General features: G+C 39.0%; 1 protein-coding gene and 1 pseudogene across 1 annotated transcript; both read left to right on the top strand.

The window, feature by feature from the left end:
* The first annotated feature begins 8,496 nt into the window (after nt 1–8,496).
* LOC146448423 (substance-P receptor-like) lies at nt 8,497–10,512 on the top strand (annotated as a pseudogene).
* A 1,621-nt stretch (nt 10,513–12,133) lies between these two features.
* Nucleotides 12,134–19,566, top strand: LOC146448422 (neuropeptide SIFamide receptor-like). The gene is made up of 2 exons (XM_085102593.1): nt 12,134–12,639; nt 17,544–19,566. The coding sequence occupies exon 2, from the start codon at nt 17,546–17,548 to the stop codon at nt 18,722–18,724; it is 1,179 nt and encodes a 392-aa protein (XP_084958719.1). The 5' UTR covers nt 12,134–12,639; nt 17,544–17,545; the 3' UTR covers nt 18,725–19,566.
* The last annotated feature ends 4,631 nt before the right edge of the window (nt 19,567–24,197 follow it).

Genomic DNA, 24,197 nt, shown 5'->3' with positions numbered 1-24,197 from the left:
CATTTTTATTGTTTGCAGAATTGTGCAACACAATTGTGTGTACAATATTTGTTTGAGCTCGTTGAATTCTTGCTACAGTTTATCTACCTTATCTACATCGTGGTTTACAATGTTTTCTATGTTCGCCGAGTGTGACTCAGATTGTTCTCGCATCGATCTATTTATATAAGTGCTAGCATTTGTGTTAGTATTTTTTGAGAGCGTAGACTCAACGAGACTTCGCGGATCTCACGATCTATGAGAATATAAACCCAAAAAATTACGCCATATTTGCGACTGGGTTAACAGTAAGGTCAAACTATAAACCACAGAAGGTTACAACGCTTAGAATGTGACAAGCGGGTGTGAATATTTATCAAAAGCTTATCATTCGCATTTTCCTGCTCCCTCTTCGAAGGTGGCTCTTGGTCTTCGTCTTCCTTTCGCATAACATGTTTTGAAGAATAAACACAAACGCCGATGTCATCCTGCTTCAGTTCACGTTTTAAGTTTAAACCTGAATTCATCAGCCTTGTGAAGTCCTCGTCATTGACGTGCATCGAGCACAAGGACGAGGTCTTCCAGGCGTCCACATCTTCCTCCGCTCCAGCACAAAATCGATCCATTTCTTTCGCCTCCTCAGTCTTTGCGGGCATGTGGTGCAAAAGAAAGGAATCCTGTGCATGTTTATTCCATTCGTTTCGTCTTTGATGTTTCCACATCTCGCTGCAACACATATTTCCGGCATTATCGAGAAACTTGCAGAAATACCGCGATTTGTTTTCAATGAGCTTCAGAGAAAGGCTGAAGTCACGTGTTCCTGAACCTACGTCACAGCTCTTGCTAAACCGAGAGGAGACTAATGCGAATGGTGGGCCAAAATGGCGGCAAATTTGAACGTCTTATAAAATTAATTAAAAATTTGTGTTTAATCCAAATCGAAAAACTTTTTCACTGAAGTTCTAAGGGTGATGTTTAGATTCAGGTGAGAAAATAAAAAAACTGATTCCGTTATAAGCACTTTAAAGAGCATGTCTTCCCATTGAAATTTAGTTACCGAATGTTACAGTCATTAACGTAACGACTACTGGTGTTTTGTCTTCAGACAGTGTGTCTGCCCATTGTAACTTTAGAATTCTGTAGTTTTGTTGTTGTTGTTGTTGTTGTTTTGTTTTTTTTTTAATTTTTACTTTTCATCATAATTCACCTGTTAGTTTACCAGGTTTAGATCGTTGTATGATTTTTTCAGATCAGATGCTTGTGAAGTAAATAAACCTTGGGAGGGGTTGAAGTGCTCCATACAGGTCGCCCTTTGCTGCATAGACTCACATGGGCAGCTATCTTAGTAGAGTGGGCCCTCGGGATAGCTCTGTTATCATGGTAACAATAAGTGCAAACTCTGTTGATGATCGGACACCACAGAGAGGATTAGGACCTCTCTGTGGCCTAGGTATTTAACTAAGGAACCCCTGACCTCTGTCAGATGATTAGGCCCTCTCGTTGCCAAGCACCTAACCTGTACCTGTGTGGTTCTTCCTCATTTCTTTCAGTAACTCGAGTACTTTCATCTCCCACCCTTTTCTCCCAACTCAAACTTCGTTGTTGTGTTTTCATGGTTTTGGAACATTAATGACAGGTAAACTGTGTCGTTAGATTTTTCCTACTCGAGTTCACAACAGGTACAAATTAAGCTTCACGGATTGTCGCCGACTTCAACTATGAGGGGAAATTAACTCGAGAGCACCTCAAGAGCAGGCTGGACAGAGCTTGTCACGACTCCTAGGTACATAGGGATCTAGCCAACTGAAATTTCGTCGGAGAGCACTGAGAGTGCACAGACTTCACACCAGCATAGGTTTATTTTAACACTAAGATTATGATCTGGCGTGCGTTTCTCAAAACTCCCGAGAACTTTTCGGGCCCGAAAACATTTCGAGGCGTTTTTCGGGTGTTTTTCTCGGGTCCCGAAAAGTGTTTCTCAGAACACCCGAAAGTGTCCCGAAATGTCTCCCGATATTTTCGGGAATGCATTCGTGCTGGAAAGATTATTTCAGAACCGCACGGCTTTATTATTACAACTTTTATTTTTCTAGCTGAAAACTGTAATACTTGTTAAATAAATTTACATGTAAATGCTGTTCTTAAAAACAGATTTCAACGCAGATACAACTGAGCTAACTCGTTCACATCGTGAAGACTGTTTGGTTTCTATTTTAATCTTGACCTTTTAAACTGAATAACTGATCACCTTTGTTGTTTTGTCAATGTTTCCATATATTTGTCAAACCGTGAAGACTTGTCAATGTTTCCATGATACTATTGGCTACTCGTTTGAATGAACTGAAAACGTTGCTCGCAATTCCCCAAAAAATAAAAACAAGTGGGATGTTTTGGTTTTGAGCAAATTTTAGCATCCTCGGACACCGCATTACTATGAACTCAAAACTTCGTAGTAGAGGATGATTAGAAATAAACAGTATTGCAAGAAAAGGGCTTATCACATTTGCAGCTTAGCATTGTCCGATTAAAGTTTTCCAGGATCAGACGAGGTGGGCATCTTTCATCTTTTTTTTTTAGTTGTTGTTTTTTATTTCTTTAACGAAGTTGCTGTACAATCGACTGCTTGGAGAATACTTTTTCCGCATTACCTGAGGATGAAATGATAAATTAAGGGATACCTAAATCTAGATTTAAGCCACCGAGGATAAATTTCAGTAGCTTGTCAAAAACATCAAAAACGAAATAAGAGAGATCAAGCTAGTGCTTACTTACCATGCACAAACGGAGAGTGGCAATAATTGTTTGAATGAGACCGATTGCGGTTTGTGATTATTTCAATTTAAAAGCGATCGAGATGTTCTAAGTCAACACAAAACTTAAGCCAACGTTGTCCACTGTATGGAGACTTATGTCCTTAGTGAAAGCTTTCTATTTTATAATAAAATAAGTTTAAGTTCAGCTCTAATAATTCTTAAAGAACGAAATCGATCGCCATAAATCAGTTACAGTTTTTCGCAATCTCGGCGAGTAAATAGGCCAATTTCAGTTTGAAAGCATTTGACAACATTTGTGGGTTTTGAAGTTCAGCTCCTTCTCAACCAATTTACGTTAAAAGCGACAGAATTAATTGTCCGTTATACACTTAAAATATAAAATTTAACCACACGTATCAAACTCAGCAATATGTGAACCGGTGAGGAAACTAACAAGTTGTCTTGATTTGGTCCATAATCTCTCCAAAATCAAGTTTTTTAAGTACGAATTGCTCTTCTTTTGCCTTGTCGGTCGACATTCTTTAAAAGTTCAACTGAAAACAACAGATTTGCAAGAGTTACTTTCGTAAATTTACTGGAGTCAACAAAATCTTTAAAGTTCTTGCGCCCACTAGACGGCGCATGCAAGCTTGTAAGATTTTCAGAATTTTCTCCTGGTTTTTAGACATTTTTAGATTGAGTCTAACCCAGTATCTGTCAATTAACTCACATTCTCGTTTTGGATAACTTTTTCCTTGATAATCGTAACGCAATACACCCATTTCACTGAAAAAAGCATTCCCGAAAACGCATTTCGGGAGCTCTCTAGCACTCGAAAATTATCGGGGGAAAATGACGCGACTTTTCTCGGGTCCGAAATGTTCGCATGCTTTGAGAAACACCCGAAATCGTTTTCGGGAGCTTTACGGGGAGCTTTTCGGGCCCGAAAAGTTCTCAGGAGTTTTGAGAAACGCACGCCTGGCCCCAGTTGTTCAAAGGCCGGATAACTTTATCCAGTGGATAAGTCACTATCCGACAGTTTCAATCTGTGCAAAGATTTCAGCATTTCCTTGTGCACAAGCGAATATGCACACTCTAACTACTGCTTAGTTGGGAATGTACGAAAACCTTGGACAACATTTAACGTGAAGTATATTTTAGACGCTGAAGAGTGCCTTATCCAGCGGATAAAGTTATCCAGCCTTTGAACAACTGGCCCCAGGAACATAACCGATTTACAATTGCAAGCCTTGTGCTTATACACCCACTGATTACAAAAAGTAAATTGCTTCTTTTGTTTCCAAGGTTTGATGGTGCAATGGGCTTGAAATGTTATCGAACGATAATAAGCGAGAAATACGTTAGATAAAAAGCTAAATATCAAGCAGCAAAAGCGAAAACAAGTAAAATATCGAGCGATGAAACACAAATCACTACATTTGTTCATGCAACCGAGAACGTTCGCTTTCTCTGTTCTTAAGTACAAGTCGATTTGATATTCGTTTCAAAACAAACTATTGTTACTACCTGATTAAATAATCTATTTCAATGCAAAGATTTTGAAACGCGCTTGCCAAGACTAGTTCTTAAATATAATTTCGAAAGCTAAAGAGAAACGCAAAATCACTCGTAACAAAACCTATTCTCGAAAGTTGTGCCATCTGCCATGTAACTGAGTTTTAAAAACTGCCCCCCATAAATCATTACTGTATTTAATGTGCTCTTGAAACTCTAAAATTAGTCAGGTTATCGTTTTGTTTTGAAAAGTGAAGGCACTAGACAGATTCATTTTCGCTTATCTTGATAGTTGATCCAGACTTCTCCTCACTACAAGGGTGGAGCCGGCAGGAGACAAAATTAGATCAAAACAAGAAAGCTATAAAGGTTTAATAATCGGCCTCATTCATGCCCCCTCTATTTATGCCCCGATACTTACTTTATCTGCCCAAGTGGGGTTCGACGCAGAGAACTTGAACACGGGAGAGGTAATATACGCGAGAGGAAACTCCGTTAGTAGAGGCACGAAGTACCACCGTCAGTGACGAATTTTGCTTTTACATTACATGTGAAACTGATTTATGTCATTCCGTGCACGAATACATCGTCTAGTCATTCTCACATTCAAAAGTCTAATTTAATTGTCTTTCTCGATTTGTTTGTTAATATCATAAATATTGGAAAATAATAAATATCCCTTGAATCATCAAGGTACCGATTCCAAACCTGGCATTTATTTCATAGTCGGTATAAAAGGTTTTTTAGTGTGTTAATTAAAATTGATTTAACTGTAATCAAATCTGAATAAAGCATAATTTTCCTTCAAGTTGTAGGGTAAAAAAAATCCTTTCACCGGCATTGTTCCCATTGATTTAGGGCGTATCTGCTCTAAAAAGCTGAAATCGATAAAAAGCTTGTCTAAATATAAGTAGATTTTACTTTGATGCGATTCCAGTCCAAGCTTCAAGGCTTGTCTTTTTAGTCTTCTCCTTTGTGTTGGGCAAGAATAATTTCCCAATAATACATTGCTATGAACTATCAATTAAGGAAAATCAATACCCTGCAGCACTATAAAGGCAACATCCGATATGCTTAGTGGCCAATAATCTGCACGAATTTCCAAATTTAAGCCTCAGATTTTTCCGATATCCTTTACTCTGAAGGAAATGTAATTAAAACTCATATAAGCTGATTAAAAATTTACCCCACAAACATTTACTCATGCTCAAGATGCGTCCTCCAGCTTGGCTTCATGAAAGCATTGTCAATTGTGTAGGGTATGAACAAAGAAGACAAATAGTTTCCCAAAATGTCTGGTCGAGTTAACAAAAACGGAAGCTCCATTATGATTTTCAATGATCAAAACACAGCTACCCACTTGTTCCCACAATGACATATCACAGCTTCACGAGCACTTCCTCGACCACTCTCACCAAAAGAGATTATTAAAGCTATCAAAAACTGACCCGTAAACGAAGCAACCAAGGATTTGCTGTAGGGCGTCCAAGACAGCGTGAGGATACACACCATCCCCCTCGTTATAGCGTTTAGATTTGCGACTGATCTAAGGCTTCACCTTCTCGCGACACCCCCCCCCCCCCCCCCCCTCCCCATGGTACAAACGGACGGATAAAGTAAAGTAAGTAATTAAATAAGTAAGTAAACAAGAAGGGAGCAACGCTAAAAGCACCCTGAGACTTGGATAACTGGGGATAATTTATTAACGCTGCAACGAACTCATCCTGGACCGGGCATACTCCGAATATCTGAGGACAAGGGTGGCTTTTAAGTAATAGTTCTTCTAGTAAGACATGATCACTTCCAAAAAGGGAGAATTTCTTGCATTCATCTGATGGATGTTGATGTCTCGCTGGAGTTCTTTGCCACGTTGATTAAACTCAATGCCCCGATCACCACTAGGATTGTGGATTTCTTCATGTTAAACATTTGTGTTATGATCATCATCATCAGCAGCACCAGAAGCAGCATTGGCATCATAATCATCATCATCAGAATTTTAAAGAGGATCATGCCGAAATCTAATCGGACTTGATCGCTTGGTGCAAAGCCTGGATTAAGGCTTTTACGAGTAAATACGGTTTTAATTTCGAGACAGCTTTAACAAAACATGACAATGAATCAAAATTGAGCAGATAGAAATTTCTTATCTCCTTTAAGCACATTAAGCTGTCTTATGACATTAGTCACCTGATCGTTTTCCTGAGAAAAAGTAGATACTAATTTGACGAGTTGGCGAAGGTTTTAAGAGAGAACATCGTACAAAAATGCTTTTCTAATGCAAAATAAACATATCCACCGTTTCACGGTTTAAATGAATTTTTGAGGTTAGGGATCATTTAGCAGTCATTTCTAATACAGCAGTTTACTAAGGAGATCGAGGAATAAGGTAAAATACCTTTTTTAGACTGCTTAGTTACCCGTGACAACAACAAGAAACTACGTACTACGGTTTCCAGAAAAAGCCAACACACACTGACAGACTACTGGACCAATCATCCTACATCCCTAATTCTCACATATATAGAAATGACTATGACAAGGCAATCGTGACTGGTTTGTGACTCATCTGATAGTTTTGGAGACGAAAACAAGTACTTGGACAATGTTCTCAACAAGAACTACTATAACAAGGATTTTATTAGACACGACTTTATTTGCGACGCCTGTCACTACGGCGACTATACCTTACATCAAAGGCACTTTTGAAACTATTGCACGGATCCTACGTACAGCTCTGCAACATCCATGTATCTCACAAACCCATCTATTCACTATTTTGCAACAACTACTGGAGAACGTAAAGGACAGAGACGAACCCAGCCACAGACAGGGAGCAGTTTACAAGATCGAATGTTGCGACTACCAGGCCACTTATAATGGAGAAACAGGCAGAAATCTGAAAATACGAATGACTGAACACAAACGAGCAACTACAAATGGTGATATCAAAAATTACATTGCTCAACAACAGTTCCAAACAAATCACAGAATCGACTGGCATTCTGCCATTAGTGTGTTACGTACAGTACAAATTACTATCAACGATTCACTCTGGAAAGCTGGTTTACTAACTTTAAGCAAACGCCATTCAACACTGACAAACCACCAATAACATCTCGACTTCGCTGACCGATCAGGTCAACACTCAAAGTTATTTATACCATCTGTTGACGTTCCACAATTTACTTGACTCTAATGATGACCTCCGCTCAGGTTGTCGAAACGTCAGTCAATGTCACCTCAAACAGTTCTTCTCAGGACTAGACTAACCCGGATGATCATAATTTTGCAGACCGCATTAAAGTGCGCCAAATCTCTCGCATTTCTCTTGATTTTGTGCCTAATTGAAAATCCCTGTTCGGCTCTTGCGAATAAGCAAATAGAGGGAGTGTATCCGATTAGAGAGAAGTTTGTCGACAGCGGTCGCACACGGATCCTTTCTCGAGTGAGTAAGAGAGAGGACCCTGGGAACAAGATTCTTACAAAGGCAATTCTTCTGGTGCCTTTTGTTAACATTCTTAATTAAAAAAAAAAAACTCAGAAAAATTATTTCTGAAGGTGAATTTATTTTTCTATCTCAAGCAGCTGAGCCGTACAATTTCTCTCAATCTTAGTGACGTCCACACAAAATTTTGAAAGACAAAAATGGTTATCTCTAGCGAGAGAAAAAGCTTTCTGTCGGGGTTTAATGAACTTGAGCCTTTTACTAAAGAACAATCCAGGCACTTTATCTTAGAATTGCCACAATTATCGTTTGATAAAGCTACCTCTTAAAGGGCCCTAGTCGGCCACACCTTTGTTTTTGTTTTATATGCGAGAGTTTGGCTATTATATTTTATTCGGAGCATGTCGAAATGAACCAAATCACTCTGAAACTACTAAAGATAATGAAACGTACTTTCAGGAAAACAACTGACAGTAAAGCAATAAGATTTCGCTTCACCATGCAATATCACTAATTTCAATGGCATCGAAAATGGCGGTGGCTGACTAGGGTCCTTTAAGACACTCGTTTACTCGGCGCCTTTTATCTTAATCTGAAGAAAACATTTCGATTGTTCAAAATGCTTCTATCGCAAGAGAATTTTCCAATTTCCTCTTAACCAATTTATGCTATTTCAAACGAGCGCCGCTGAAGAAGAGAACGACCAGAACTTTGTGGGAATAAAAATTTACTAACCCAATAAACAATATAATAATAATTAAATTTTTTTGCTCTATATTTGAGAGGAATTCTTTTGTTTACACAGGTACTAAGATCAGACATGGCAGAGCTCTTTTTTATGACTAAGAATTTCACCTGTGTAACTAGAGCAAATGGTAATTAATGCTCTTATTTCAACTTTGGAATAATTTGCGTAATTAATATTATAAGGTAGTGGGTAATCTACCAAAAGGCGTTTTGTGCACCTTTTTAACGTTTTTGTTTCTCCTTGTTGATTGTTTTTTTTTTTTTTTTTTTTTTTTTTTTTATAATTGTTTAGTTTGAGGACTCTACGGAAATCATCTATGATGAGCTTGGTTTCCTCCTTAAATACTAAATTAAATATCTTTTTTATTAATTCATTTTATTTTTGTTAGGAACAAACACCACGCGTACTGACCACATTCAAAACTTCACGGCTGCACCATCGCAATCTGGCGTCGTTTCAACAAATTTCGTTATTGGCATGACGGCAGCATATGTAGTGATCTTTCTGGTTGCTCTCTTAGGCAATTCCTTCGGTTTGTTTGTGGTTTTAAAGAAATCTTCGTCAAGAAGCGCAACAAACCTCTTCATCGCCAACATGGCCGTTGCAGATCTCCTTTTAACTTTCACAGTGATGCCTTTTACTATTGCCTACTTTTACCGTGGTGTACGATGGTTTGGAGGAGTGTTGGGTACCGTCACATGTAAAGCCTTAAACTGTGCCATCCCTATTTCCATAGCAGCGACTGTCTTTACAATGATGTTTATTTCATTTGATAGATTTTACGCCATCCTTTTTCCCTTGAGAGAGAAGTTGTTCCGAAAACCGAAAATCTTGTCAGCAATCATTTGGATCTTATCTATTGTGCTGATGATCCCATTTGTTTTCTTGTTTCAATTGGAATATTAGGCTGCTAAGGACGCGTATTTTTGTACGCAGGTGTGGCCATGGGCAGATCCAAATGACCCTACTTACGAGGAAACTTATCGCGTGTTAAAAACCTTCCATATCGTTGTTTTCATCACGCTGTACGGCTTGCCCCTTTGTGTAACAGGTACCAATAACTCCTTAATTTGTCGTAAATTATGATTGCGTCAAATACCAGGAAACGTGTCAGATAGCAACCGGGCCAACGCTGGAAAATCTAAGGTGGTGCTTTTGTGTGACCGTATGCGTGGTGTTTGCGCTGTGCTGGTTTCCAATATACGTCAATCCCTACTTTTGGTACGTGAGGCCTGATCAAATATACTTATTACCGATGGAAGTTCAGTTGATTTTTCTCTGGTTATCCCATGCCAACAGCGCCATGAACCCCTGCCTTTATGTCCTACTTAACAGCGAATTTCGCACAAAGTTTTTTGCTGCCCTGGTCTGTCACTCTGAGGTCGCGCCCAGGCCATTACCACCACAAACAGTCCCGCTTGTTGCACGAGGGAGGCCACTTCAACTGGAACAGCATAATCGACAGCATTTGGAGGGTCCTGTTATTGAGTAACCCGGTTGACAGTATTTCCCCCAAGCCAAGAGGGGTGGGTGTGATAATAATAATGTGATAAGTATTTTCCAGTAATCAAAGGCAAATGTACAAGTACAAACCAGCAGAAACTATGTTATATTTATGAAAATCAGGTCTTAATTCAATTGATGTAAACCAAAAAAAAATTAGAAATAGAAGTATTTAATTGTTGTATTGTAATTTTATTCGAAAATGCTATCAGACTGGACTAACGTATGGGCTTTTTTTGTCAAAGTAATTAGGGCTGGAAAGCTAATTAATGTAGACACCACGCCCGTATCCTCTTCTCTTTATACTGATGTTAGCGCCATGCTTACTGGTTACTTCGGAGCAGGAAACGCGAAGTTCCGGAACAAATGAGCACCCTTTGAGCCACTGATGGTATTTTAGTGGTCATCTAGGAAGAACGCTTGACTTCCCCTATTAAAAATTTATCTGGCAACAATGGTGTGGTGTTTTCGCTGTCCTGGTTTCCAGTTTTCGTCAATCACTACTTTTGATTCGTCCGGCCTGATCAATTACACCCATTTGCGACGGAAGTCCAGTTGGATATAACCTGGATCAGGCCATTGCCAACTGTTCAATCAACCCCTGCGTTTATTTCCCACTTAACAGCGAATTTCGTAGAAAACTTTTCGCTACTCTAGACAGTACACATCACACTGAGGAAGACTCAAGGCCAGACCCGCAACCAGTCCCGGTTGTTGTCTGAGGCTAGGGAGTTCACTGCAACATGATCGTCAGCACTTTAAGGGTCCTGTTGTTGAGTAACCTGGTTGACAGTTTTTATCCAAAGCAAAGAAATAGAAATATGTTTTAAGTAAATATTCGACATTGTTATCAGGCTTGCCAAGCTTTGTGATGGAAACCGTGAAAGGAAATCAACACTTTTTGAGCCACTGTTGACGTTATACTGCATGGTCATGTAGCTAGTTAAGAAGAACTAAACCAATGGGTTCGCTTATTTAAAGATAGCATATACATACTGATGATTTCAGTCAGTGGTTGGATCAAGGGTTTAAGCAGGCTTGCCGCAAGAGGCAGGGGTATTGGTTTGGCCAGTTACAGATCAGTCTGAGTTTTAAGGTTGTCAGAAGTTGGAGGGGAACTTTTATCACGCTCGTTAATCATTCGCAGTGTAAAGGAACGAGTATCCCCGGACCTGTTCAATCAAATGTTCAACCATGATTCAGGTTCCCACGGCCATTTTCACTTGTTAGCACTTGTCATAAAAGAAAAGAAAAATTGTGTTGGTCGATCTCTTGAAGCTAAAGTTTTCTTACTTCTTATTATAAACCCATACGAGTGCTGCACCTTTGAAATCCACGAACATGTTTTTTAATTGTGTGTTTTATAATAAAGGGTCAGTACCACCAAGGATTACGCTGTCAAAGAATCGCTTTATCAGGTTTTACATTTTTTAATTTTTTAAAAAGTTTCTAATTCCTCGTGTAAATTGGGATGACAGAGAAAAATTAGGGTTTCCCCCGCTGAAAAAGCGAACGCAGGAAAACTCACGCGAACGCTTAAATTCTACGTAAGCTAGTTGAAACTGAGCTAACGTGAACAACACCAGTGTGTCAAAACAAGTGCGCATGTCATCATTAAGTTAACCCGAAATACTTATTGCAAGTGGCAATCTTGCGTACACGCCTCATGTAAGCTAAGTGACAGGATCGACCCGTTGTAGTTAGTATACAATCATATTTTGTCAATAACAAAATAAATCGGAGGTTTTCATTCTACAGATTTTTGCTTCCCTCCTTGCCCTGTTTCTTTGCTCCGGTACCCGACTTTTGCAGCAAGGTCTAATTATCAAACGAAATCGAACTTTAAGCACACACGCGATGGCGATAGGAACAGACGCTAGAGAGAAAGAAAAAATATATATTTAATCATTGTAACAATGCCTCCGCAGGTGCAAGAAAAATCTTTACGCATTTCTTTGACGTCCTAGGAGAACATGAACACCATGGCGGTTTCTGCTAATTATGTTCCCAGATGATCTGCTACATGGTACCGGAAGAACGCTTTAGAATTATCACAAAATAAACCAGATAATTAATGTGGGTATATACTTCTAGCTGACATTTTCGTTGCCGTTGACGTCGTGGCTTCGTAAGATCCCTAATCAGTGATGAGACACAACGTCAAGAGGTTATGAAGTCGAAATTAATCGTTGTTGATTTATCCGGCGGCAGCTTCTTAAGCTTCCTGATATCGCTGCTGTTGCCATTTTTAAAAATCCTCCGAGTATCGTAAGTTGTAGTCACAAGTTAGCGCAATTCGCAATAAGCCGAATGGATGCTTCATGGAATTGTAGCAACCTACTATACGTAAACAACAAATACAGGAATCAATGTCCCGTAGTTACTTAGACAAAAAATAATAATAAGTCACACTTATATACGGACTTCTGACACGGTTTGATCATTGAAAATTGAAAATTCAGGTATAGCTTATTACTCACTAGGTTATGACCAATAAGAAACAAGTTCTGTTTCTAATTAGCCAATAATCTATATCCCTTTATTAACTCATGTCAACTACACTTTTAGAAACTACATTCATTTATCCACTGCCAAGTTACCAAAGAAACGACGACACGACTGTTGGCCGAGCAGTTGTCTTAAGCTAAAAATCATCCTTTCTCGGATCGTTGCAAAGTCATCATTGTCCGAAGGTGAGTATGATTTGCTAGCAGATAAATGTTCTTTCTTGTTGTCAAGGCGTTTTAAATATCGCTAACGAATTTTGCCGTCCAAAAGAAATTGAAAATACTACCGGTAATTTAATACACAGACATTTTTTAAGGCGCTTGAAGGCAATACTGAGTTGTCGTCGTTTTTAGCAGGAAAACATTTTCTCATCCGTTTTTTTTTTTAATGTTGCTGCGTCCCTAATAAGGTTGGGAAGTTTTCCCTCGGTAAGTTTCTGTTGTAAAAAAAAGATAATAATAAATAAAAAATTGGCATGACAGTCGCCTCAGGAATGTACAGCACGTTTCCTTGACCGGTACTTATGTTATGACAACTTTGACTACGTAAAAGTTTGGAAAAAAATTTTTCTAGCGTGTCTTGTTCAAAAAATAGAATGCACGTTTCAGGCCGATTAATGGACAAAGTTGCATGATAGCGAAAATTGCTCTGTCGTTTTCAAAAGACTGGTACTGCTACTGCGACCAAGAAAAACTCATGAATGTGAGCAAATGTACATAGCTTTTTCAAAGTCATCAACAACCGCTTGTTCACCCTTGACACACGAGCAAGTTACAATTGTTGAAAACCTTGTCATGCCGGGTAGCATCAAGTCTTGTGGTATCAGTCAAAGATTAACATAAATTTTATTGAAAGTATCCGTCATAAATTTTGTCAGTAGTTAACCCTCTTTCTGAGAACAGGGTCGGCATGAAGCCCATTTTGCGAAAGACCCGAAAACCTTTTGGGTGCATAAGAACTTATTTTCATTATTTTAACCGATTTAAGACACGAATTATTAGTGAAAACGTGCGTATATGTTCCCAACAATTATGAATATATCTGACATTTAGCTTAACAATAACAATTGCCTTTCCGTTCGGGTTTTTTTTACACGAAAAAAAGTTTCAGTTAACGGGACATTTGAGAAACGGGCCCTAGTAAAAGAAAATTGCATAAAAAATAGTCGAATTCGGAACAAAACAATTATCCGACAAGGGATAAAAAGTGGAAAAGTGAAAGACTGCAAAGTAGCATGTAAATTTCTTCTAGTCTTTAATCACCTTTTAGCCATTGAATAAATAAAATACTCCGTGATCTTTTAGACTCGTCCTTAAAAAATTTGTGCAAACAGTCACCAAGGATAGAGGCCAATAACTATATATTTTTCTTAACATTCAATGTTTCTTTACGTTTAATTTATAACTGGAAAATAACAGAAGAAACCTAACTTTGCCGTCAATGGTCTGAATTTCAGCTGTTTACTCTGTCCAAGGCTAATATTCTAAGCTCGTCAAGTTGACATTTAAGGAAAATTAAAGTTTGAAATTAAAAAGACGAATGAACGACAGGAAGGGTGATAATGCAATGAAAGCAACCTGTTTGTTAATGAATTGCTAGAAATGATAAATCGACTCTTGTTTCACTGCCACGTCACGTGATCAATTTAAACCAATCAGACCTGGAGAAAATTTACAAGTGAAGCATATGAGATATTAGTATTCACGCTGTAATTACTACTAAACATGTGAAGCTTCAAAAACCGCTGATTTATAAAAACTTTAGCTGCAGATATATGATTGAGTGTGTTAACGATTATTAAAGCCAAAAACTTGAACTATATTCGACCGTTTCCTCAAGTATTTTAATAGTTTGAGTACCTCACTGTATTTGAGACACTTCCAGCGGCGTAACTTAGAAGACCAGACATATCTATCCACGTAGTTTGTTGTTTATTTCATGTTAGAACTTCCTCAATGATTTCTAATTCTAAAGTGGAAGAGACTTTGGCGAGTTATTCGTATTTTCACTTGATCTACTTTGCAAGGCAGTCCGTGGGGAACCTTACGCAAACACGAAGGTGATGACAACGGACGCCATAAACAAAGAAAAAGAAAAATTCTAATGAGCAAAATAATGCCTCTGTGTCATGAAATATCTTAATGCATTTCTATGACGTACTCGGCAGATAAAAACAACGTCAAATGGTCAAATTAAAAGTTCTTTGGAGAAGAGGAACTGGAAACGCGGTTTCTACTAATTATGTTCTCATATAATTCAGCTACGTGCTACAAGAAGAACGGTGTGGAATTATCATACAATAGACCAGACAATGGGTATGTGTGTAGTTTTAGGTAACGAGTTTTCGTTGCCGTTGCCGTCGTAGTTGAGTAAGGTCGCTAATGATGAGCAGCAACGTGAAGAAGTTATAAAGTCGAAATTAATCGTTGTTTTAAGGTGATGTATGTGGCAGCAGTTTCTAGAGCTTTCCGATATCGCAGCTGTTGCCTAATTACAAGTTGGCGCAGTTTGTAATAAGCCGATGCTTCATGGAATTGTAGCAACGCACTCTACCTTCCTAGGATTAAGGGATTACGCATTAAACGGCAAACGTTCTCAGAAAGTAGTCCTAAAATTGTGCACAACAATTCTGGTGGCTAACAGAGAATACAGGAAATTAATGTCCCGTTGTTATTTACACCAAAAATAGTACGCTTGATCTTTCTATAATTGGCCACACTGTACGTACTTGAAATGCAGCTCTTGCTTAATGCACACTAGGTTATGGGAATTACGACCAATAAGAAACAACTCCCGTTTCTAATTGCTCAATAATCTATATCACTTTATTCATCCACACCTGTCAACTACACTTTATGAAGCTAAACTCACTTATCCACTGTCAAGTTACAGACACGACTGTTGGCCTAGCAGTTGTCTTCAGCTTAAGTCATCCTTTTTTGGATCGTTCCTAAGTCATCATTTTTCGAAGGTGAGTTTGATTTGCCAGTAGATGAATGTACCGTTGTCAAAGTGCTTGAAACATCGCTAAAGAATTTTGTCGTCCATAAGAAATCGAAAATACTAATTTAATTGACAGGAACAATATAAGGTTCTTAAAGACAATACTGAGTTGTTAGTTTTAACACAGAAAAATATTTTCTCGGCATTTTTTAATGTTTAGTTTTTAACAGTTGTGAGATTTTTTTCTTGGTAAGTTTCGGTTGTAAAAAAAAAGGGCAAAACAGTCGTGTTAGCAGTGAACAGCACGTTTCCTTAATCGGTATTTATGTTATCACAACTTTGGCTATGAAGAAGTTTGGAGAATTTTCTGTAGAAAGTCTTCTTAAAAAAAAAAAAAAGAGTACACGTTTCACGCCGATTTATGGACAAAGTTGCTTCATAGAGAAATTTACTCTGTCGTTTGTAAAAGAGTAGTACTGATGCCGCGATCAAGGAAAGCTTGTAGATGTGAGCAAACATACATAGCCTTTCAAAGTCATCAACGAACGCTTGGTCACCTTTTACCGACGAACAAGTAAAAGTTGTGGGAAAACTTGCCACGCCAGGATAGCGGAAGTCTTGTGGTATCGTTCAAAGAATAACTTAAATTTTATTGGAAGTATAACACGCCGTTAGTCAGTTGTCAGTAACTCTCTTTCTGAGAATAGGGTACATGAAACCCACTTTTTGAAAGATCAGATAACCTTTTTGGTAAATAAGTACTTATTTTATTTCCTTTAACTGATGAAGCAAGAACTTTTAGTTAAAACTTGCGTATTAGCTGATTTTCATTGGCTCTACATAAGTTATTCCAAATGTTTTCCTTTTCCTTGCGGGAAATGACAATTGAAAAGAGCTGGTTTGTTTTTACATGATTATGTAAAGTGACATTTTTCAATGGAAGCATTGCCGTCAACAATCACCTTTCAAAAGACAACTACGTTGGTGGAGTCCGTGGGTCGGTTTGACACGAATTGGCGGTAAACTGACATAACGCTCGAAATCTCGCGAAGCCAAATCAAACGAGGACAAACTATTGATTTCCAGTATACAAGGAGTTTGTGCGGCTGATGATAGTTGTTTGAAATGACTATTTCATTTTTCTAGCTTTTCAAATAACACCCGAGCGACACAATCTACTTTTCTTCACTTTAAAAGGAGAAATTCCCTTTTCTGAAAAAATGGATGTGAAAAGTTTGTTGCCATGGTAACATCAAAGTTAATGGACACTAAACGACTACGTGGCGTTTGCTCAAATATTACAAAAGTTATTCGGGTTTAAAATCGCCGTGAGATGAATCTGCACCCCTCCGCCCAGTCTAGATACTGTATCGATAAGACGCTAGTGTCATTTCTGTCTGACGTTATTATGCCATCAGTTCCGTGTAATACGGTCGCGCTTCAATTGATGAAAACAAAAAATAATCATAAGAAATAGAAGCATGTTATCAGTGTATTTTAATTTTATTCAAAAATGTTGTGACTTAACAAACCTGTGGCCTGTTTTGTTAAAGTCATTTTTTCTAGAAGGCTAATAAAAACAGATACCACCCCATATCCACTCCAGTTAATGTTATTGTGGCAGTGAGCGTCATACTTCCTGATCACTCAGGGGGAGAAACTTGGAATGCACCAGAACAAATCAATACCGTTTGAGACACTGCTGACATTATAGTGATCATCTAGCTAGGTAACCTAATAAGAACAAAATCAATGAGAACGATCATTTGTAGAAAGCATGCACATGCTGATGATTTCAATCAGTGGTTGGATTTATGGGATCTAATTTTTACAGGCAGCAGGAATTCTGCTCCTTAAAGTCGTTGTTCTATCGCTTTCAGAATATATGTGGGTCTTCATATATTTAAAAAATATATTTTTTTAAAACATCCTTACAAAATGCTCAAAGGTAATCTGAAGGCGTTTTGGATGTTTCTGACTGTTTTCCCGAATTTTCAGAAGATTTCTGAGAATCATCAACTGAAGGATTTTTCGTTTATATTCAAAGAGCGATAAGTCAAAACGTCTTGTAGCTCTTTTGTGGTTGATCTTTCTATGATGCTCGTCCCAATCCTTTCTTTTTGTCTTTACATTCATGTCTTTACAGAAATGAATGCCACTGATTCTCCAAGCGCACCTACTAATACGACCGCTTCAGCAGATCTGTACTCAATCGCAGCGAAGATTGGTTTGATCTCAGCCTACATCTTCATCTTCACGATGGCGCTGTTCGCCAATTCTATTGGATTGTACGTGGCTTGCTCCAAAGCACCTTCAAGACGAATAACGGATCTGCTGATTAAAAACTTAGCGATCGCCGACTTGATTTTTACCGTTACAGTTATGCCGGATACAGTGATTTTCATAATTTACGAAGGCCCTCGCTGGATCGGTGGTACATTGGGCCATGTTACTTGCAAATTGGTATTCTATGCCGTGCCAGTGTCTATCGCTGCTTCTGTGATAACATTGACTGTCATTTCCTTTGATCGTTTCTGTGCCATTTTCTTCCCTCTAAGCCAGGCCTTGTTCCATAAGCACAAAACCATCACCGCGATAATTTGGCTCATTTCCTTGATTACCATGGCGCCAAACTTGCTGTTCTTCCAAGTTTTCCAGGATGGTGAACGATATTATTGTTACCAGGTGTGGCCATGGGCTGAAGACTTAGAAGAAACATTTCTCGCCCTGAAGATATCCCATGTGGTCTTTTTTGTCCTTCTGTATGCTCTTCCACTGTTGATAATAGCGGTGGTTAACAGCCTCGTTGCGCAACGAGTTTGGTTTCACAAGTCGCCTGGAAATGCTGCCAGTCTTAACAGGACCTCAGCTGAAGTCACAAAACGGAGGGCAGTCAAAATGCTGGTCGCCATTGTCGTTGTCTTCGCATTGTGTTGGTTGCCCACCTACGTGAATCACTACTTGATGTTTTTTCAGCCAGTTGTCTGGGATGAGGTCCCCATTGTGGTAGGGCATTTGATGTTTTGGGTATCGCATGCGAATAGTGCAATAAATCCACTCCTCTATATCGCTTTCAATAAAAACTTTCGTTACGCGTTTCTGAACGCCACGATCGCTTTCTTCGCATCTCCTATCCGTGCTCTTAGCACGTGCGCGGCCTACATTATGGAGACGCATTCAACATCAGAAGCCGCACAGCAGCAAATCGATTTGCCCTTAAGACCAAGACAGCACGGTGAATTTCGTGTGACACCCGGGACAAGGAAACCACCAAAAACGCCAGTTGTTGGAAATGGCACCGGGAATATCCGTGAAACCAGACTGTAATCCATAGAATGCTTTTTTATGACATTGATGGCAGTCATTCTGCCTGATTATACGTGCTAGACGGATTTAAGAAAAGTAGTCAGAACTCATGTATTCTTAGAGGACAGCACGCACGGACTAGTTACATACGACCTTTCTGGCGAAATTACTACCCTAAATATTTGAGATGATAAAGACATGCATGTTTATTTTTCATGAATCTTGCATGGCTACTGAAATGGAAAGTTCAGTATTTCCCCCTTTTTTTTTCTTTTCTTTTATCGGCCTTTGTGCCGTTTAGTGCACAGGTGTAGATTAAAGTTTATGACATAAAATTAAACGGAATTTACTTTCAGTATAATTGGTGATAGTACCCATGACCTGCTGTGTAATAAGCTAGGTCTTAGTTTTCAGTATCATAGTTTTAACGTATAGTGGCATGCCATATGCTTGTTGTTAACCTAACTTTTTCGGATTCGGGGTTTCAGTGGGGTATATTAGCCCAAGTGCAAAGTCACTTTTGTTCGAGGCTTGTGTCACACCCTCCACTCTACTGGAAGGTTTTTAAGTAAAGCGTTTACGGCATAAAGCAATAAGCCTATTTATAAGCACTATAAATTTCTACAAATATTCACATTGTGATTGTAATTTATATCGGTTTTTATTTTTTTATTTTTATTTTTTTTTTTGTCGAGCATTTTTATCACGAGCCCCTGGCTCGGGAGATTGGGCGACTACTCCCTATGCCCTCGACTTTAAATAATTAGTGCATTGTATTGTATTGTATTATATTGTATTGTATTGTATTGTATTGTATTGTATTGTAAAGTATTGTAAGTTGATGGGACTTAAAAAGGAGATTAGAGAAGTTATATAATTAAACAGATCTGTCACACAATCTGCTAGTAAGGCAAACGCTCTCCTTTTTTATGTTCAAAGGTCAAATTTACCTCTTGTGCCGGGCATGTTATGCTATTTCAGGGCCAATCACCTTGCAGCTTTTCGAATGAGTCAATAAATACCATGCGCGTACATTTGCATGTCCTTGTTTCTCTTCATATTTCTCAGATCTTTCTACGCATTGGACAAAAAATTACCACCCACCCCCTTCTTTTTCTTAGCTTGATCGTTCTAGGCTGTTTACAGATTCTGTTTAAGTATAATTCACAAGCCTTATTCTTTATTTAACTGTTACATGGTATAGTTAATACCCATTGTTTATATAATAAGTATATTGTGCTTTCCTCTCTGGGGACTTCAAGTCCTAAAGAACTGTAGTTCATATTCTTAATTTTATCTGTACTTGTGTATCCCCTATTCAGAGGGACTATTTTGCCAGTGTTATAGTGACCTTGTGGTTGGATGTCTGCAGCATGCCTGCTCATTGAGACATTATTGTAATTGTTACAGTTAGTATTCAGCCCAGTTCTGTTTTTGACTGATAGAGCATGTCTGTTCATTGAACTTTGTTACAGATGTTGCAGTTAGTATTCAGCCCAGTGCTGTTGTGGACTTAAAGTGCCCACAAACGATTTTTTTTTTTTTTTATTTTCTTATCTGAATCTAAACATCACACGAAAAAATTCCGCGAAAAATTTTTTTGATTTGCAATAAACGCAATTTTTTTATGAATTTTACATATCTTTGAAATCTTATTTTATTGCGGTCAATCCGCCCCGCTGATAAGAATGCCAACGGGCTCAAAATAGGGCCATGTGAAGTAGTCTGTGACGTAGATTCTCGTGTCTGTGCACTCACTTGACCTTCAGTAAAGTCCGTTCGCCAGATATTAGATTCACCGGTAGGAAGGAAAAAATTAGCTCCAAATAAGTATATTCCGTGGAAGAAAACTTATCTGACACGGAAAGTGAGCAAACCGCTGAAGAAAGCAGCCAGAACGAATTTGAAAGCGTCGAAGTCGAGGCGATAGATGACGTCCACGAAACAAGTAATACGTGTGAAGATGATGATACATTCGAACCGTACGCGGACGAGCCGATAGCAGACGAAGAATGGCTAAAAAAGAAATCGCAAGGAACGGATAGGAGAAGCGACGACTCGAAGAAGATTTAACGAAACGCTTGGAGAATAGAGTGCGTGTTGGTGAATGGTAAAGTTCTCACCTTTTTTGTATTTTGCATATACGCGCTCCTCATTATCATCTGTCAAAACTATGGCCAAGTACTCACATACCTTCGATCGAATTATTTTCCATGTTCGTGTACTTGCGGTAACTGTAGCCGTGATCTGCTAGCAAATATCAGCGAGTGCTACTCCTTCAAGGAGCTGGAAGGCTGCTGTGAAGCGCTGACTAGCGACATTGTTCTCACGGAACTACAGGAAGGACACATGTTGAACTGTGACTAGAAATACGTGACTCGCAAAACCTCGCGAAGCTGGGGCTGGGTGGAAAGCCCTCTTTACTTGTATTGTAGCATCAAACGAGGAGATTAAAAGGCGCATAAGATAATTTTTTTTTGATGAGCATAGTGTTTTCGTAGTTCCACGGGCTAGTTTGCGGTTGAAAATCTATTTCTGTCGCGACGTAATGCACAACGGGCGTGCAGCGCTGTCGTGTTCGATGAATTTATTTCCCACGGAAAATTATTTACCGCGGCCACAAAACGTGTAATTTCTTTAATGCACTCATTCCCAAAAAAGATTTCCAAAAGAAAGGGAAAAGATTCTGGAGAGATAGTTCTGTATCCAGTGAATATTGATGAACATTGCAATTGAAATTTGATCATGCACGCATATTTTTTTCGATGTATGTAAATTTTGCTCCAGACGACGCCAGACAGTCTGACGTCATTGTGCGGACACCTTCAAAGATATAAACATATATAGACACATATATATATATAAATATATTTTTCGCTCGAATTCGCGCGGCTTAGCTCCGCTCGGGCCGGCTCGGCCCGACAAATTTATTAACCTCGCTACGCTCGGGCCTTCGGCCCTCGCTTCGCGAGGAATAATAGGGACGACAACGACGACGAGTCGAGACGACGACGAATCGAGACGACGACGACCGGAAGTCTTTCAATGCATGTGGCAGCTTCTGCGCTTGTCATAGATGTCGTCCACATGGTGTTGAGGACGTCAAAACAACCGATTTGCCGTCTTCGAGTGAACGTAAGTATCAAAATTGATGTTTCTCATCTTTGTGTCCATTTTATCATGTCTTATAATAAAATTTGCTCAAAGGAAACTTATTTTCTGCTTTTTACCGAAAGCTGGATGCAAATATATCCATCAAGCTAGACAACTGAGAGCTGAATTGCTCGATGACGGCGGGAAAGAATCCGTAAGTGTTTTAGTTTGCCTTCAATGCTTATGACTGTATAAATATTTGTCCAGAGAGACTATTTCAGTAAACTAAGATTAGATTTTTACCGTAGCATTCTATCCTGTGTGCCCAGGCGTACAAATTGGGGCAGAAGTGACCGCTTAAAACGAGCTTAAAAGAGCATGGACACTTTCGCTGGTTCTCAGGATTCTTCGATTCAAACTCTTCCGATAGAAGAAGGAATTTTTCTTCGTTAATGGTATTTTGCTCAAGACTTAAAAGAAGCAATTCTCGTATTTCTTAAAATGACGCCAGTTACAACTTTCATAGCTTCGAGGTCGGGAGCTTGCTAAAACATTTGTTATTTGTTTTTCGCGCTGTTTGGTGTCCTCAACCCAGCTTGCTTAAATATTTGTTATTTGTTTTTCGCGCCGTTCGGTGTCCTCAACCCAGCTTGCTTAAATATTTGTTTTTCCCACCGTGAACGGCCTCCTGGTCCCAGGTCCTATTCTGTCACGCTTGTCGTCGTCCACGGACTCGTTGAGACTGCTTAACAGGCCTGCACGACTCACTGCGTTATGTTGTGTACATTTTTATAAACGCTGCCTTATTTTTGCCCTAACGAGCATGTTTAAGAGATTGTACTCTCTTGTAGGATATAATTGGCGGATTTTTGCGCTTGCTATTTGTTTTGTGCCCTTTTTTATTTTGAAACCCCGTTGTGGTGGCTAGGTTTTCAGAGATAAGACGGTTATACTTTTCAACATTTTTATTGTTTGAAGAATTCTGCAACACAATTGTGTGTACAATATTTGTTTGAGCTCGTTGAATTCTTGCTGCAGTTTATCTTCCTTATCTACATCGTGGTTTACAATGTTTTCTATGTTCGCCGAGTGTGACTCAGACTGTTCTCGCATCGAGCTATTTACATAAGTGCTAGCATTTGTGTTAGTATTTTTTGAGAGCTTTGCCTCAACGAGACTTCGCGGATCTCATGATCTATGAGAATATAAACTAAAAAAATTACGCCATATTTGCGATTGGGTTAACAGTAAGGTCAAACTATAAACCTCAGAAGGTTACACCGCTTAGAATGTGACAAGCGGGTGTGAATATTTATCAAAAGCTTATCATTCGCTTTTCCCTGCTCCTCTTCGAAGGTGGCTCTTGGTCTTCGTCTTCCTTTTGCATAGCATGTTTTGAAGAATAAACACAAACGCCCATGTCATCCTGCTTCAGTTCACGTTTTAAGTTTAAACCTGAATTCATCAGCCTTGTGAAGTCCTCGTCATTGAAGTGCATCGAGCACGAGGACGAGGTCTTCCATGCGCCCACATCTTCCTCCGCTCCAGCACAAAATCGATTCATTTCTTTCACCTCCTCAGTCTTTGCGGGCATGTGGTGCAAAAGAAAGGAATCCTGTGCATGCTTATTCCATTGATGTTTCCACATCTCGCTGCAACACATATTTCCGGCATTATCGAGAAACTTGCAGAAATACCGCGACTTGTTTTCAATGAGATTCAGAGAAAGGCTGAAGTCACGTGTTCCTGAACCTACGTCACAGCTCTTGCTAAACCGAGAGGAGACTAATGCGAATGGTGGGCCAAAATGGCGGCAAATTTGAACGTCTTATAAAATTCATTAAAAATTCGTGTTTAATCCAAATCGAAAAACTTTTTTCACTGAAGTTCTAAGGGTGATGTTTAGATTCAGGTGAGAAAATAAAAAAAAACTGATTCCGTTATGGGCACTTTAAAGAGCATGTCTTCCCATTAAAATTTAGTTACCGAATGTTACAGTCATTAACGTAACGACTACTGGTGTTTAGTTATCAGACAGTGTGTCTGCCCATTGTAACTTTAGAATTCTGTAGTTTTGTTGTTGTTGTTGTTGTTGTTTTGTTTTTTCTAATTTTTACTTTTCATCATCATTCACCTGTTAGTTTACCAGGTTTAGATCGTTGTATGATTTTTTCAGATCAGATGCTTGTGAAGTAAATAAACCTTGGGAGGGGTTGAGGTGCTCCATACAGGTCGTCCTTTCCTGCATAGACTCACATGGGCAGCTATCTTAGTAGAGTGGGCCCTCGGGATAGCTCTGTTATCATGGTAACAATAAGTGCAAACTCTGTTGATGATCGGACACCACAGAGAGGATTAAGACCTCTCTGTGGCCTAGGTATTTAACTAAGGACCCCCTGAC

The sequence above is a fragment of the Pavona decussata genome, unplaced genomic scaffold (assembly GCF_977016875.1).
Source record: "Pavona decussata unplaced genomic scaffold, jaPavDecu1.1 SCAFFOLD_931, whole genome shotgun sequence".
NCBI classification, from domain to species: domain Eukaryota; kingdom Metazoa; phylum Cnidaria; class Anthozoa; order Scleractinia; family Agariciidae; genus Pavona; species Pavona decussata.
Note: the sequence above shows the minus strand (reverse complement) of the source record. Positions and strands in the feature narration are given on the sequence as shown.

What these genes read in the sequence shown, in the direction of transcription:
- LOC146448422 (XM_085102593.1), top strand. Translation starts at nt 17,546, where the DNA reads ATGAATGCCACTGATTCTCCAAGCGCACCTACTAATACGACCGCTTCA.